The 15,435-nt window shown below is 38.3% G+C and overlaps 2 protein-coding genes across 6 annotated transcripts in view; one reads left to right on the top strand and one right to left on the bottom strand.

Moving 5' to 3' along the window:
• Positions 1 to 94: 94 nt before the first annotated feature.
• Positions 95 to 4,519, bottom strand: ccdc28a (coiled-coil domain containing 28A). Of its 4 annotated transcripts, none has more exons than XM_079833715.1 (6): positions 4,244 to 4,519; positions 2,516 to 2,681; positions 2,272 to 2,435; positions 2,038 to 2,192; positions 1,372 to 1,394; positions 95 to 1,143 (listed from the first exon to the last, which is right to left on the bottom strand). In XM_079833715.1, exons 1-6 carry the CDS (start codon positions 4,314 to 4,316, stop codon positions 1,089 to 1,091), a joined length of 636 nt encoding a protein of 211 aa, XP_079689841.1. In that variant the 5' UTR covers positions 4,317 to 4,519; the 3' UTR covers positions 95 to 1,088. The 4 variants fall into 4 exon arrangements, with proteins under 4 accessions (XP_079689841.1, XP_079689843.1, XP_079689844.1 ...); XM_079833717.1 differs by lacking the exon at positions 4,244 to 4,519 and adding an exon at positions 3,312 to 3,770; XM_079833718.1 differs by lacking the exon at positions 4,244 to 4,519 and adding an exon at positions 3,324 to 3,748.
• snap23.1 (synaptosome associated protein 23.1) overlaps positions 3,803 to 15,435 on the top strand; it is a 12,916-nt gene continuing 1,283 nt past the window's right edge. Inside the window, exons 1-6 of one of the 2 annotated variants that reach the window (XM_079833711.1) lie at positions 3,803 to 3,922; positions 6,186 to 6,300; positions 9,135 to 9,176; positions 9,308 to 9,356; positions 9,447 to 9,564; positions 9,703 to 9,876. In XM_079833711.1, the coding sequence (XP_079689837.1) occupies positions 6,244 to 6,300; positions 9,135 to 9,176; positions 9,308 to 9,356; positions 9,447 to 9,564; positions 9,703 to 9,876 (440 nt within the window). In that variant the 5' untranslated portion in view covers positions 3,803 to 3,922; positions 6,186 to 6,243. Of the gene's footprint in view, positions 4,121 to 6,185; positions 6,301 to 9,134; positions 9,177 to 9,307; positions 9,357 to 9,446; positions 9,565 to 9,702; positions 9,877 to 15,435 lie in introns of both variants that reach the window. The other variant, XM_079833710.1, reaches the window with a different exon arrangement.

Here is a 15,435-nt window from a genome sequence, read left to right on the forward strand (position 1 = left end):
TCGTACGTACGAGGACATTATATGTTAGTGAATTTCAAAAAATTCATGTCACAGTTAGGTGGATCTGGATGTCCTGTAAAGAGCACATTCAAGCATGTAAAGCATGTTTATCAGGCATTTTAAGAGACACAAGTGTGAATAGGGAAAGAAATTGCATATCAATATTCCTATAAAATATTAGATATTATTATGAAAATGTTGCCAACTATTACTCCCATTATTACACTTATTTTTTTAATTGCATGTTGCCAAGAACACATCAACATTAATATGCAAATTAGGTGTATATAGATAGATACATTGCATTGAATGGGAAAACCCATGTATATCTTTCATAACATAGTTGAGAATCATCTTTAAACAAAGTTTAAACAATGTAATGACATGAAAAAATACGAAACTCTAAAGACTTCCTGGGTCTTGGGAGGTTAAAATGTGGGTCATTCAACTTGACATTAAAACTTGAACTTTATTGATAGAAGCATGAATAAAAAGTTGAATCAACAATCAGCCAGTAGGTTACACTTTACATTTCCAATGTTTTAAATCAAAATAAAATATGTAAATAGGACTATAGTCTATAACCAAAAATATACAATGTCATTTTACTTTTATTCTGCAGTCTCAGTAGTCTAAGGAAACTGACATCTTTTTGAAAATAACCTTAATAAAACTTTTTATTAATTGCTTTAAGACAGCATAAATAAATACAAACTGAGCCATCCATCAGTTCCTTGATAAAGTGAATTAGTGATAATGCAAAGGTGCTGCTATTGTACAACTCCAAAGCAAGATATAAGACATAAGATTGGATGTAACAATGTAATCAAACATTATCTTATGAATCATATATTTCTTATGGTAACATATGAAATGATCTGATGAGAACGATAAGTGGGCATTTAATCACAACTGTTTGGATTTGTTCTGTGATATTCACATCTATAGAGTGCAAACAAGCCAAGCTGACCAATTCTACAAGTTTTAGACCACAGTGTCACCGATATGACTGTAATACTGGTGTTTCTCCATAGATGTGTGCTAAATATATACACACACACTATTCTGCATGGTAGAGCCTTTGAAGTTCATATGCTGGAAGTTCTGGGGACATCTTGACTGTCAGCAATGTTGAGTTTTTGTCTGAGGAATTATAGTTAAGGATTTCAAGTTTAAAAGAATTTACTACAAACTGATTTTAAGGCTGTAACATGCTGCTGTTGTACAACAAAATGCATATGCAGATGAAGATTACTCAAGAAAGATAACATAAGACTACATAATAAAGTTACCTGGTCAATTTTAAATAAACACCACAATATAATCCAGTTGAAAGTCATCTACATAATTGGTGAAACCATGAAAGGATACATCGAGGAGCTTAACTCTTCAAGCTGAAAGAAAGAAAAGTGAACTTCATTAGACTAGACAAATACATGAAAGAACTCAGATTTCTGGATTTATGAAGTATTTGTTACACTTTGTAATAGGTGTCTTTAACCACTATGTATTATACGATTTATACAATAGATTGTTTCAACATTATCAATGAGACAAATTAAAATTTAGGTGTAAAGCAACTCTATGGAAGACAATAGTGTCAATTAGGAAATGAGTTAAATTCCACTATAAGCAGCTCTACAGAACACAATAGCGTCACTATTCAGCTGGAGTCAGTTCAATATTGATTCAATTCAGTTCAATTCAATTCATGCATGTATTTTTTAAATACAAGTACAATGTAAGTACAAGTGCCATTATTATAGTGTAATTATATATTTAAGTACCGAGGAGTATGAATTAACTACATGTACTTATAGGGTTAGGGTAGGATTAGGGTTTGGTTGAGGATTAGTTTAATGTAATTATGCATAATTTACTGTTATTACTATGATATGTCCATGTAACATATGTAACAAGGACACTGTAAAATAAAGTGTTACCTTGCATTGTATCATATGATTAACTTAAATGATAGTGCGTAGTATGTTAAAGACACTTAATATAAAGTGGGACCAAATTTCTAATGTTGCTTACATTTAATAGCAGTTTATCCATGTTAGTGTCATAAGCGGACTTCCTCTGGTCTTCTGGCAGCTCATCCACTTCTCCATAAAGGTCGAAATGCAGGCGAGCCAGTGTTTCCTGCATTTCTCGCACATGCTCCATCTGATCGATTGAGCACTCGTTGCCTGATTCAGAGAAGATTTTGCCTTCAATCAAAACTGTAAACACGCTGCCGTTTATTTTTACCGTACTGTGAGAGCTTACCAAAGGCTTGTAATTTTCCAGAGTGGAAATCATTGAGAAGGCTGAGCAGACCCTTCTCCATCTCCTGAACATCAGACACGTCTGTGAGAAACGAGTGCTGGATGTGGCCTGACTGGTTACTCTTACCCGCCTGACTCTGAGGCCTTGGTTTGTCTCTCACTCCCCTAAAACAAAATGAAAAAAATAACAAAATAATGAAGCATTAATAACTTACAGTTTTAATATGATGACAGATGATGCTCACCTGCGATACTTTGTCCTCTGACTGGAGTGCGTGACCATACCAACACCGAATGATCTGCTGGATGCTGTCGTTTTTCGTGCAGCGACTGGGGGAGGAGGCTGGTTGGAAGACGGTTTGGGGCTTTTACGTTTCTTACTCTTTTCCTCCATTGTGTCATCCAAATTGTCTACAGAATAAAGTAGTAGACATAAGCAGAAAAGCCTGAAAATTGTATTGGTTTCAGTTTTTTTATATATACATTCAAAGGCCCCTATATATTTGCAAACATTTTATTACCAACTAACATAAACCACTATTAGGTTCCTGACACCAAAAGTGTAATAAATTGTTTTGCTCACGCTACAAAACAGTTGTTGAGGGAATACATTCAAATAAGAGACGTTGTTGTACATATATTTTTTTAATCAGTATATAGCCTAGTAATTAAGCCAGATTCTTAAAATGTTACACAAATTTTATATAAAGTGTGTAGCCTCCGCGGAAGTTTACTGAGGCCCCCTAGTGGGCCTCTGCCCCAGGTTGGTTGAGAACAACTAATCCGCGATTACAGCAGAATGTTGAACAGGCGACAAAATATTCCACACTGGTAAACAAACATGATATAAACATTGTCCGGTGATATTAAACCGTGTTATCGCGTGCATTAACACGCGCTTCTAATCCTGTTTTACAATAACGCGTAACATGTAAATAATATGAGAACGAGTCAAGGTGTGGCGTTAGTCGTGAACAACATGCCTAGTAATCACGAAACCACTGAAGTAGCGCATGCAAAATAGTATTCGACAGCACATACGTATAACTTTACCACATAAAGGAAGACTCCACTTTTAGACAGAAATATTATCCCGTTTGAAAGACATTCTCGATGAGATTAGACTGCTCTAAAGTTGGTACAGCTGACCTGCAAGTTTACAAAAGGCACTTCCGGGATTCATTTCAGACGTCATCGTGGTGATATATCAACACGCACTGTACTGTTACACAAAAACAGTCAAATGTTACCAAGAGGCTATTTTTGTTTCAATATTAAATGGATGACTGCCAACAAGTAGCCACATTTCGTCCAGTAACTATTTTATTACACAGGAACTAAATAATAATAATCGAATCAATTTGGCCAACAAAAAAAAATTATATTTATTTCATGATCTTTCAAAATGCTAACTAATTCTATTAAATGCTTCACCCCTCTCAGCATCGTTTCTGGTGTTATTAATAATGATCTTTTCTATTTATACTTTCTTCTCTCTTTAACGCATGCGCACTACGTCACCTGTCATACGACTGCACATGCGCACCACTGTCATTCTATCTGAAGGAATTTCGGAAAGTGTTTGGACCAGCACGGAAAATAAACACTTCGATCCTCAGTCGTATCCTTCTCCTGTCCTGGAATCAACCTCAGTAAGTAGCGAGTGAAACATAGTGCTCCAGGTTCCGTCCAGTATATAAAAACAAGAGGATGGTAAAGCGTTTCTACTTCCCCAAAGCGGAACTGAGTACGAGACCAACTGACCAACGACTGCCTTAGATTAACAAACACACTTGAACGTTACCAGTAAGTTAGCGATAAAGAACATCGTGAAACATCATGAGTAAACAGTAAGTATAAAAGCTGACCGTAAAAAAAGTGGTGTTGGGATCCCGGACCATTGGGAAGATCACAAGGACTTTCCCTACTTTCAAAGTACTAACTTTCTTAACGCGGTCATTTATTTAACTTACCTGACAAAATTGTGCTCTGTCCTTCTGGAGTTGGGTGTAAAAGGTAATTCTTGGAATCGTCAGCATTAAACATCACTGTTATGGGTTTATACTCTCTGATAAGATCGGATTTCTTGTGTGGTTTCTGTGTATGGTTTCCTGAATGGATTTGTCAGATTCCAAGCAACAAATATAGAGGAGGCATGTTGAAGTTTAGTCCCAATTTGATCATAATGCAGCTCCAGATGATGATTAGTGTGTCTGCTACAGAATACAGTGAAAATAGTGTAAGACATGATGTAATGTCCTTACTTGGAGTAACCGGTTTTTGTTGACAAACTGGAAATGTATAATTCTTAAGGAGGTGTTTCTTATGGCTGGACTGTTCAATGGAGGAGAGTGAGTAATATGACGTCGTGTTAACCCCCCTTAAAGGGATAGTTCACACATTCTGCCATCGTTTACTCACCCTTAAGTTGTTCCAAACTTGAATGAATGTCTTTCTTCTGCTGAACACAGAATAATATATTTTGAAGAATATGGGTAACCAAACAGACCTAGGGCCCCATTGACTTCCATAGTATGGAGAAAAAATATACTATGGAATTCAGTGGGACCCATCAACTTTTTGGAAACAACATTCTTCAAAATATCTTCTTTTTTGTGTGTGTGGTTAGCAAAACATGAGGAACAACATGAGGGTGAGTAAATGATGACAGCATTTTCAGAACTAGCCCTTTGAAAACAACTGTTGTTCAACTGTTTTGAAAAGAAACTTGGAAAAGCACGTTAACATCCAGAGAAGTGAATTGAAAGAGAAAATTAGAATTATTTCATTATTTATTCACCTTCACTTTCACAATGTTAAGCACAATTCGCCTCAGTCACTGTCAACTTTCACTGCGTCTTTTTTCATGTATAAAAAGTGAAAGGTGACTTAGGCTTTGATTCTGTCTCTCTTTGTGTTACATGTTCATTTTCAGAATGTAATTTTTCAGATCAGAAGTGGATTTGTGATGGCTCGTTCTAGGGCTAGATGATATATTATTGATATATAGTGAACTTTTCTTTTAAGTTAGTTCTTGTGGATTTTGCCTCTACCTTGCTGGGGTTGGAAACAGGAAGAAGCTGCTGAAATGAAGGAAAAGACATAAGAAATCTGTTTCCGAGAGACAGGCCTATTACACACTCACTGCCATACCATACCATAAACTCTTATAAGCACTTTATTCAACTTTTTTACTAGAGTGCATGTGATATTTTTACTGTAAGCTGTCCCAGTTAAAAGCTAGTCGATAATTGACCTCAGTATCTGTTTATTCGTTAATGTTTTGTGTGTATTTCTGCTCTTTTGTTCAAACTTCAGGGTTCTTTGCAATGAAACGCACTCCAAAATGGTGTCTTATGTTGAACACATTGGTCACAAAATCTTCATAGAAACATCACACTTCTCTCTCACACCCATCTCACGCCATTGTTAACAGTGTTTTAAACAGCACAAACATTATAAGCATTTTCAGTTTTAGTATTAAGCTGTGTAATAGGCATTGAAAAAATGCATTGTCGCTGGTACTGTTTGTGTTCTCTGAAGTGCAAGATATTAATTTTAAAACATTTGACTACTGATAATCACTTTCACACTTTTCTCACTTATATATTTTCACCCAATATTTTGTCATCTACTCAGCCTCATGTTGCTCAATTTTATATAATACAAAAGTTAAAACTCACATTTTGATTTTGTGAGACGTTCAGAGACTGAAATAGACAATGAATTGTCTGGACTACTTTTATAGTATTTTCTGGAATTTCACAAATAAAATTCATTTGAGCAACATGAGGCTGAATAATGATGTCATCATTCCTTCAAATTCCAGGTGGTGGATTTTTCTCTCTGGGCATCTTTGTTTGTGTGTGTATGAAAATGGCCTCTGAAATTTGACCTCTCGTCTCTGACATTCAGACCCCAGAACGTAGAGCTTAACGTCACAGGAGGGGCAGCAAACGTGGACACCAGCAAGATGGCAGACATGTCAGTGGAGGACATCACAATGAGAGCCAACCAAGTTACAGATGAGGTATGCTTGTCATCTGTTACTATAACAATATAATAATCTCTCACCATGAAAATAGCCACAGAAACTGGCATGGTGTAAAAAAACCCAAAACAATATAACAGGATAAAAGGTCTTTGTTATTAGAGGTGATGTTTTCAAGTCTCATTGTTTGTGACAGCTAATAAAGTTTTCTCTTACTCACTATTATACTGCTCCATTTCTCAACCTTATAATATATTTATTGCACGGTTGTGAAAAAAAAATCTTTATGTCTTCAAAATTTCTGCTCATTGACTTTGCAATTAAGCAATTCTCTGTGCTACTATATCTCTGATAACTATAAGACACTTCTTTCTTACTTTACCCACAACTTTGTTTCCTTCTCTCTTTCTCCTTGCTGCCTCTGAAGGGACTCACATGAGCCTGTGTGCTGTAATAAAGACTAATAGCACAGAGGCCTGTGCTCATGCTCAGCATGGGTGACTGGGGGTAAACTACAAATCCGTGAAACATCCCCCACCTACCTTTCCATTCTGATATTACATGTTTTTGTTGTTGTTGGGTTTTTACTGTGATTGTACCAATGTATATTCCCAGGCCAGAATAGATTAATTATGGCTGAATTTAGGGTGATATATTGAATATGTACTAATAATATTACAAAATATTAGTTATTTATTGCTATATTTTGTGTAAATTATATTATGGCTATTTGGTAAAAAAAAAAAAAAATCACCCTTTTAAGTAAGTTCAGAGTAAATTCATTAATATTAGTGCATTAAAATGATTTATCGTGATTAATCGCATCCAAAATAAAAGTTTGAGTTTACATAATATGGGTGTGTACTGTGTATAATTATGTACATTTGAATACACACATATAAATGTTTATATTTAAGAAATATTTACATGTATATACTGTATATATTTATATCCTTTATATAATATATAAGTATAAATATTTTATATATACTGCCGTTCAAAATGTTTTTGATCTGTAAAATTTTTAATGTTTTTAGAAGAAGTCCCTTATGCTCATCAAGGCTGCGTTTATTTTATTAAAGAAAAACTAATATTATGAAATATTATTAAAATGTAAAATAACTCTTTTCTATTTGAATATATTTTAAAATGTAATTTATTCCTGTGATGGTAAAGCTGAATTTTTAGCATCATTGCTCCAGTCTTCAGTGTCACATGATCTTTCAGAAATCATTCTAATATGATGATTTGCTGCTCAAGAAACATTTATGATTATTATTACAGTTGTGCTTTTTTAGGATTCTTTGATGAATAGAAAGTTCAAAAGAACAGTATTTATCTGAAATAGAAAGCTTTTGCAACATTGTACTACCGATCAAAAGTTTTGGGTCTGATTCAAAAGATTTTATATTTTAAAAAAATGCTGTTCTTTTGAACTTTCTATTAATCAAAGAATCCTGAAAAAAAATGTACACTGTTTTTAACATTGATAATAATCATAAATGTTTCATGAGCATCAAATCATCATAATAGAATGATTTCTGAAGGACCATGTGACACTGAAGACTAGAGTAATGATGCTGAAAATTCAGCTTTGTGTCACAGAAATAAATTACATTTTAAAATATATTCAAATAGAAAAGTTATTTTACATTTTAATAATATTTCACAAATTTGTGTTTTTTTTGAAAACTGAAAATTAGATTTTGTTTTTGAAAACCTTTGAACGGCAGTGTAAATATAATTTTTTTCTCTTCTAAATATATACGTGTGTGTGTGTGTGTGTGTGTGTATTTATGCATACATAATTATACACAGTACACACATTATATATTATGTAAACACAAACTTTTATTTTGAATGTGATTAATCGCGATTAATCGTTTGACAGCACTAATAAATATAGATATATACACAGATGAGCCAAGATTGATAACCTGCAAATATACTATAATTGGTCATCCGTGTGCTGCCAAAACAGCGGCGACCCACAGAGGCATTGACTCCAAAAGACCCCTGAAGGTGTGCTGTGGTATCTGGCACCAAGACATTAGCGAAGTGGAGCTGCCGTGGCTTGAACTTGTTGGTCCAGCACATCCAACAGATGCTCGATTGGACTGAGATCGGGATAGCCTTCATTCACTCATGCATTGATGAGCCCTGCTGCCGGTTTGTGGTTTGTCCCTGAAAATTCTCACCAATGCTGACCAGGAACAAACCACAAGCCTTGCTGTCTCAGAGATACTCTGACCCAGTCACATTGCTATAACAATATGGCCTTTGTCAAAGTCGCTCAGATCTTTATTCCTGCCCATTTCTCCTGCATCCAACATGTTCATTATGAGAATTGATTGTTTGCTTACAATCTAATCTAACCAGACGTTAATATGTAGCCTTGTTAGATGATCAACGATATTTGATATTTGTTTTGCCTGACTGTGATTGGTCATAATGTTTTGGCTCATCAGTGTATATATACTGTCGTCAAATATCTAAAAAATGTACATATACAATTTTCTAATAACCCTAATCTAAAAATGTTTTGTTTTTCACAATCATGTCAGTATGCCTCTATTGTGTTTCTGTGTATGCTTGTTCTTTGCATGGCTTCATAGCATTATCTAGGATTTTCACATTTTCTGATAATTTCTGAATTTATCAGCATGTTCGAATTAGTCAATTCATAAAGGTCTTTGAAGTATTACATTTATATTGATTCATTTAGCAGACAAGTGTTCAGTGTGCTCTGTTTTAGTTGATGTTTGAATCTGACCTGACCAGACCGGAAATTTATGTTCAACAGAATGTCTGCTGTTTTTATATCACCGTAGTGGTTTGACTACCTTTTGAATATGTGTTTCTTTTTCTTTCAGTCACTTGAAAGCACTAGGCGGATGAGACAGATGGCAGAGGAGGTAAGAGCTCCAATGAAACCTGGAGGCTTCAGAAGCATGTTTGCTGTTATCTAAAGTACAGAATGCTTAGAGCCACCTGGATTTGCTCATTAGAGATATATATAACCTGATATGCACATGTATATTTTCAGAGCCAGGAGACGGGGGTCAAAACAATGACAATTCTGGATGAGCAGGGAGGTGAGTGACTGCACCATTCCATTCCAATCTGTAAAACTTCATTTAGGAGATGCTGACTAATTAAGACACCAATCATTGATTCTTGATCAGAGCAACTGAGGCGAGTTGATCAAGGAATGGATCAGATCAATCAGGACATGAGGCAGGCTGAGAAGAACCTGACGGATCTGTCCAAATGCTGTGGCCTGTGTGTGTGCCCATGTGACAGGTTTGCTATTATAACTCCATTTCCAGCTTTTTAAAATATTATGCATTATGTTGTTTTACATTTCATCAAATGCAGTTATAATTTTTGTGGGGAGAGATCTTTCTGTGGAAAAGTAGAGTATTAAAACCTCTCTTTCAGAGTGTCTTCCATTGAGCATGATGGGAGATATAAGCGGACTTGGGGCATGGGCAGTGAGAACTCCAGCTTGCAGGGAAAAGAGGGCGGTGTGGTATCCAGCCAACCATCTGCCGTTCGCAATGGGCAGGCTGTTTCGGGTGGGGCATCAGCCGCCTCTGGCCCCTACATCAAGAGGTGAGGGCAAAATACATTGAGAATGATCGACATTGATCCAGAGTCATACTTAAGTATTTATAATTTAATCAATTGTTTGAGGCAGGTAAACAAGAACATGTCAGGGACGTAATTTTTCCGTATTTATATGGATTTCCGTTTTTTTCTGACTTGACCCGCGTAAATCCAAGAAAAAAATGGTTGGGGTGGGGGGGTTACTGTATGATGATTGAAAATCGCGAAATGGCCTTAAACAATTACTAAATAAACAGCAAAATATTACGCTTTCTAATACATTTATTTAATGCAAAGATTGCTTCTGACAGCACTGCACAAGCTTGTGTTGCTATCTGCGGGACACCTTTACCACCTTTACAATGTCAAAAGTACTGACTTCGGTACCGAAATACTGGTACTGAAATTAAAAAAATGTGACTATACCAGCGTTTCCCTCTAGCATTTTGAGCACTGTTGAATGGAATCATAAACACCTCTGATTGGCCATCGTGTTCACAAGCACAACATAGTGAAGTGAAGTGACGTGTGGCCAGGTATGGTGACCCATACTTGGAATTTGTGCTCTGCATTTAACACACACACACACACACACACACACACACCCAGAGCAGTGGGCAGCCATATTGCTGCGTCGCCCGGGGAGCAGTTGGGTTCGGTGGTGCCTTGCTCAAGGGTCTCACCTCAGTTCGGGTTCGGGTTACAAATCCGACTCTAACCATTAGGCCACGACTGCCCCGACATATATGTCTCTGATTGTTCATTGTGTTCATGCACTCAACATATATGTCTGATTGGCTAAAATGATCAATGCTTCAAAATAGAGATGTTCCGATACCATTTTTCCCTTCCCGATTCCGATACCTGGGCTCAGGGTACTGATCCGATACCTAGGTGTGTATCTGTATATACAGCTATATATACTACTAGCCCTGTATGAATTGCTAGAATTATTTTATGGTGTGCTTCAGACTTATCCCTTAATAAAACATGAACAAATACATACAGTGAACTACTGTATTTATTACAGTATTTGTATTATCTGACATGCATTTGACAGTAATATTATTTGTTTTTCTTAAGCGAAAAAGAACTTCAAATGTAGCCACAAATCTAACACTGCAAACTGAAAAAGGTATTTTAGTTTTACAATATAACTGTATAAAAAAAATTAATGTAGGAATATCATTTTTTTAAATATTAATCAGAAAATAATCTCTTTACAACCTTCTAGGCATAATTATTATTATTAGTAGAGACGTATTATTATTACATAGAGACGTAGCTAAATCTACTGTAGGCTACAACAGTAGCCTAATATATTATGAAAATGTCTTCACGTTAAACCGAACTTTAATTTTGGCGGGTTGCCGTGAAGACTTTTGAGTGTCTGTGTTCATTATATGACACAGTAAATTCTCATGAAGTGACGGTTTATGCGTTCGTGTCCTCATATAATGACCACAAACTGTAAAAACGCACGTAGAGGTAGAGAAAGTGGGGGAGGACAAAGACAGCGAGCGAGTGTCACACGCGTGTGTGAGCGCGGGCGCCCGCCATCCACACAGAGACGAAATGCTGATAAACAGCGGACATACTGCTAACACTTTTTCATTTCTTCTTCGAAAAAGAACCGTTAGGCAAAGCTAGCGGCCATAATAACTAGGTCTTGTTTAAGAAAATGGTATCGGATCGGTACATGGGATCAAGTACTCGCCGATACCGATGCCAGAATTTGTTGTGGTATCGGTGATATTTCCGATACTAGTATCGGAATCGGAACAACTCTACTTCAAAAACATGTTGTAAATAAACATCTTTGACGCTCTTCATTGAGCGCTTACAAGGACACACACGGGAGCGCTTGAAAGCAGGTGTCTATCAGCAGATCCGTCTATCAGCGGATATATTAGGGATCCGCTGAAAGATGCCTGCTTTCAAACGCTGCCGTGTGTATCTGTGTATGCGCTCGTGAAGAGCATGCGTCATTGAATCACTCGGTGAAGAGCGTTGATCCTTGAAGCCAATCACAGACATATATGTTGAGCGTGTGAACCATAGACTGTAAAAAAATATGGACGTAGTGCCCGTGACGTCACCCATAGGATTCTGATAAGCCGTTCTGAAGCGCAAAGTAGGGACGAGATGGCCGTTGCCATCTTGGCAGCGCGTCATCGCACCACTCCCGGATAACAGAAAATGGACAAAAAGGCGGGACGTGGGTGGAGCTGAAGTGACGCAATGACTAACAGACAGCAGATTAATGGCTATCCACCTGTCACTCGAAGTGGCCACGCCCTTAATTATGCAGAACTTGAATGCTTTATATAATGTAAACGAATGAGTTAAAAAATTCACCCCTCTCACAGTTGTCATGAAGGGCAAAATTAGCCGTATAGACCAAAACCACAGTTTGTACCAGGCTGTAAACATGCTTTATTCTGCTGTAAAATTGGACATTTTAACATGGGGCTCAATGAGATTCTGCTCCCTTCTGGAGCCTGTCCCTAGTGGCCAGTCGATGAATTGCAGTTTAAGGGACTTCATTGGCTTCAAGAGAAACTGCGGGAGGTTGCCGCTTGGTGTGACCACAATGTCCAATCACAGACATATATGTTGAGCGTGTGAACACAATATCCAATCACAGACATATATGTTGAGCGTGTGAACACAATGTCCAATCACAGACATATATGTTGAGCATGTGAGCACAATGTCCAATCACAGACATGTATGTTGAGCGTATGAACACAATATCCAATCAGAGACATATATGTTGAGTGTGTGAACATAATGTCCAGAGACATATGGGTTGAGTGCGTGAACACGATGGCCAATCAGAGGTGTTTAAGAATCCATTCAACATGCTAGAGAGAAATGCTGGTATCATCAAATTCTTAATTTTAGGACTGACTTGGTACCGAAGGCAGTACTTTTGACAACACTACCCTTAACATATTTCAAAGTGCCAAATGTGAGTAAAAATCTTAGTAAAGAAATTGTTATTCATCAGTTGCCCTGTAACCTTTTTATGAATTTTGATGATGCATGGTTGTGAGAATGTGATCTGGCTTAGTGTGATCATCAAATTGCAACGGTTGTGATTATATAAATATATAGTCTGACGCTCTGCATATTTTGTGACTAAAGAAACGTGTTAATTTTCAGTTTGATTTGATTTGATTTCAAGTGAAGTGCTGAAGTGTTTGAGTCACTTATAATTTGCATTTGGGAACGCAACATGTGCCAACCATCTTCTCAAATTCGTAATGAGAATTGTTTGGACATCTGTTGTCAACCAAGAGAAGCGTTGAGGCCTCTCTGCGGTTTTCCGCTAAAATAAAAACTCAGTGGTTTAACGTTTGAATGCCAACATGACATCATGACTTTGCGTAAACATACACGCCACTTTCTAAAGCCAAATGGCGTGTTATCTGTACGCATTTTGAGCTATCCGCGTGTATGTCTACGGCGTGTGATTCCGCGTGTATGTGTACGCCGAAACTAACCATCATCTCTGCGTGCATGTCTACGCCGTGTGATTCCGCGTGCATGTCTACGCCGTGTGATTCCGCGTGCATGTCTACGCCGTGTGATTCCGCGTGCATGTCTACGCCGTGTGACTCCGCGTGCATGTCTACGCCGTGTGATTCCGCGTGTATGTCTACGCCGTGTGATTCCGCGTGCATGTCTACGCCGTGTGATTCCGCGTGCATGTCTACGCCGTGTGATTCCGCGTGTATGTCTACGCCGTGTGATTCCGCGTGCATGTCTACGCCGTGTGATTCCGCGTGTATGTCTACGCTATGTGATTCCGCATGTATGTCTACGCCATGTGATTCCGCGTGTATGTCTACGGCGTGTGATTCCGCGTGCATGTCTACGCCATGTGATTCCGCGTGCATGTCTACGCTGTGTGATTCCGTGTGCATGTCTACGCCGTGTGATTCCACATGTATGTCTACGCCGTGTGATTCCGCGTGTATGTCTACGCCGTGTGATTACGCGTGCATGTCTACGGCGTGTGATTACGCGTGCATGTCTACGCCGTGTGATTCCACATGTATGTCTACGCCGTGTGATTCCGCGTGCATGTCTACGCCGTGTGATTACGCGTGCATGTCTACGGCGTGTGATTACGCGTGCATGTCTAAGCCGTGTGATTCCACGTGCATGTCTACGCCGTGTGATTCCGCGTGTATGTCTACGCTGTGTGATTCCGCGTGTATGTCTACGCCGTGTGATTCCGCGTGCATGTCTACGCCGTGTGATTCCGTGTGTATGTCTACGCTGTGTGATTCCACATGTATGTCTACGCCGTGTGATTCCGCGTGCATGTCTACGCCGTGTGATTCCGCGTGCATGTCTACGCCGTGTGATTCCGCGTGTATGTCTACGCCGTGTGATTCCGCGTGCATGTCTACGCCGTGTGATTCCGCGTGTATGTCTACGCTATGTGATTCCGCATGTATGTCTACGCCATGTGATTCCGCGTGTATGTCTACGGCGTGTGATTCCGCGTGCATGTCTACGCCATGTGATTCCGCGTGCATGTCTACGCTGTGTGATTCCGTGTGCATGTCTACGTCGTGTGATTCCACATGTATGTCTACGCCGTGTGATTACGCGTGTATGTCTACGCCGTGTGATTCCGCGTGCATGTCTACGCCGTGTGATTACGCGTGCATGTCTACGGCGTGTGATTACGCGTGCATGTCTAAGCCGTGTGATTCCACGTGCATGTCTACGCCGTGTGATTCCGCGTGTATGTCTACGCTGTGTGATTCCGCGTGTATGTCTACGCCGTGTGATTCCGCGTGCATGTCTACGCCGTGTGATTCCGTGTGTATGTCTACGCTGTGTGATTCCGCATGTATGTCTACGCCGTGTGATTCCGCGTGTATGTCTACACCGTGTGATTCCGTGTGAATGTAAATGGATTTATAAACATACTAAATGATGTTTTTTTGAAAATGTAAAAATGCTGAATGTTTCGTGTGTGTGTGTGTGTGTGTGTGTGTGTGTGTGTGTAAGTGTGTGTGTGTAAGTGTGTGATGGGTAGGTTTAGGGGTAGGGGCAGTGTATAGGGATAGAATGAAACGCCGTTGATAAACACGCTAAAAAGCGATTATGCGTCTTGATAGCACGCCAAAATGGCATAGCGAATTGGCATGTCATACATACGCCATTTCATGAGATCAGTCTGTGAATGCAAACAAATGTGGACAACCATACATTTTGTATTGTAACTTTACTGTTCTGTAATAATAAAATGATAATAGTAATTATTATAATAAAAACAATTCTATTAATACTTATATTTTAACATATTGTATTATAATATTATTTTTTACAGTGTTACAGTGGGGTGGGGGTGGGGGGCTTCTTTTCTTTCAGTACTTATGACATTTAGTCTAATTAAAACAATTCTGACATTAAGGCCACATTTTCTCCAAATATTTCTTTATTGTATTGGAGCTAGACTGTTGTACTAGTCTATTCATAATTTGATTAAGCTTCCACTTTGTTGCATGCTAGTCTGTTATTGTGGAAGCATTGATTTTA

This window comes from Gobio gobio (genome assembly GCF_949357685.1).
Source record: "Gobio gobio genome assembly, chromosome: 13".
Lineage (NCBI taxonomy): Eukaryota > Metazoa > Chordata > Actinopteri > Cypriniformes > Gobionidae > Gobio > Gobio gobio.

Bases quoted from the DNA above. Each gene is read 5' to 3' on its own strand.
- ccdc28a (XM_079833715.1), bottom strand. From the start codon at position 4,316: ATGTTTAATGCTGACGATTCCAAGAATTACCTTTTACACCCAACTCCA. The intron at 2,436-2,515 runs GTGAGCATCATC...ATTTTGTTTTAG, and splicing joins CAGAGGACAAAGTATCGCAG to GGGAGTGAGAGACAAACCAA. The intron at 1,144-1,371 runs GTATCCTTTCAT...ATAATTCCTCAG, and splicing joins GAAGAGTTAAGCTCCTCGAT to ACAAAAACTCAACATTGCTG.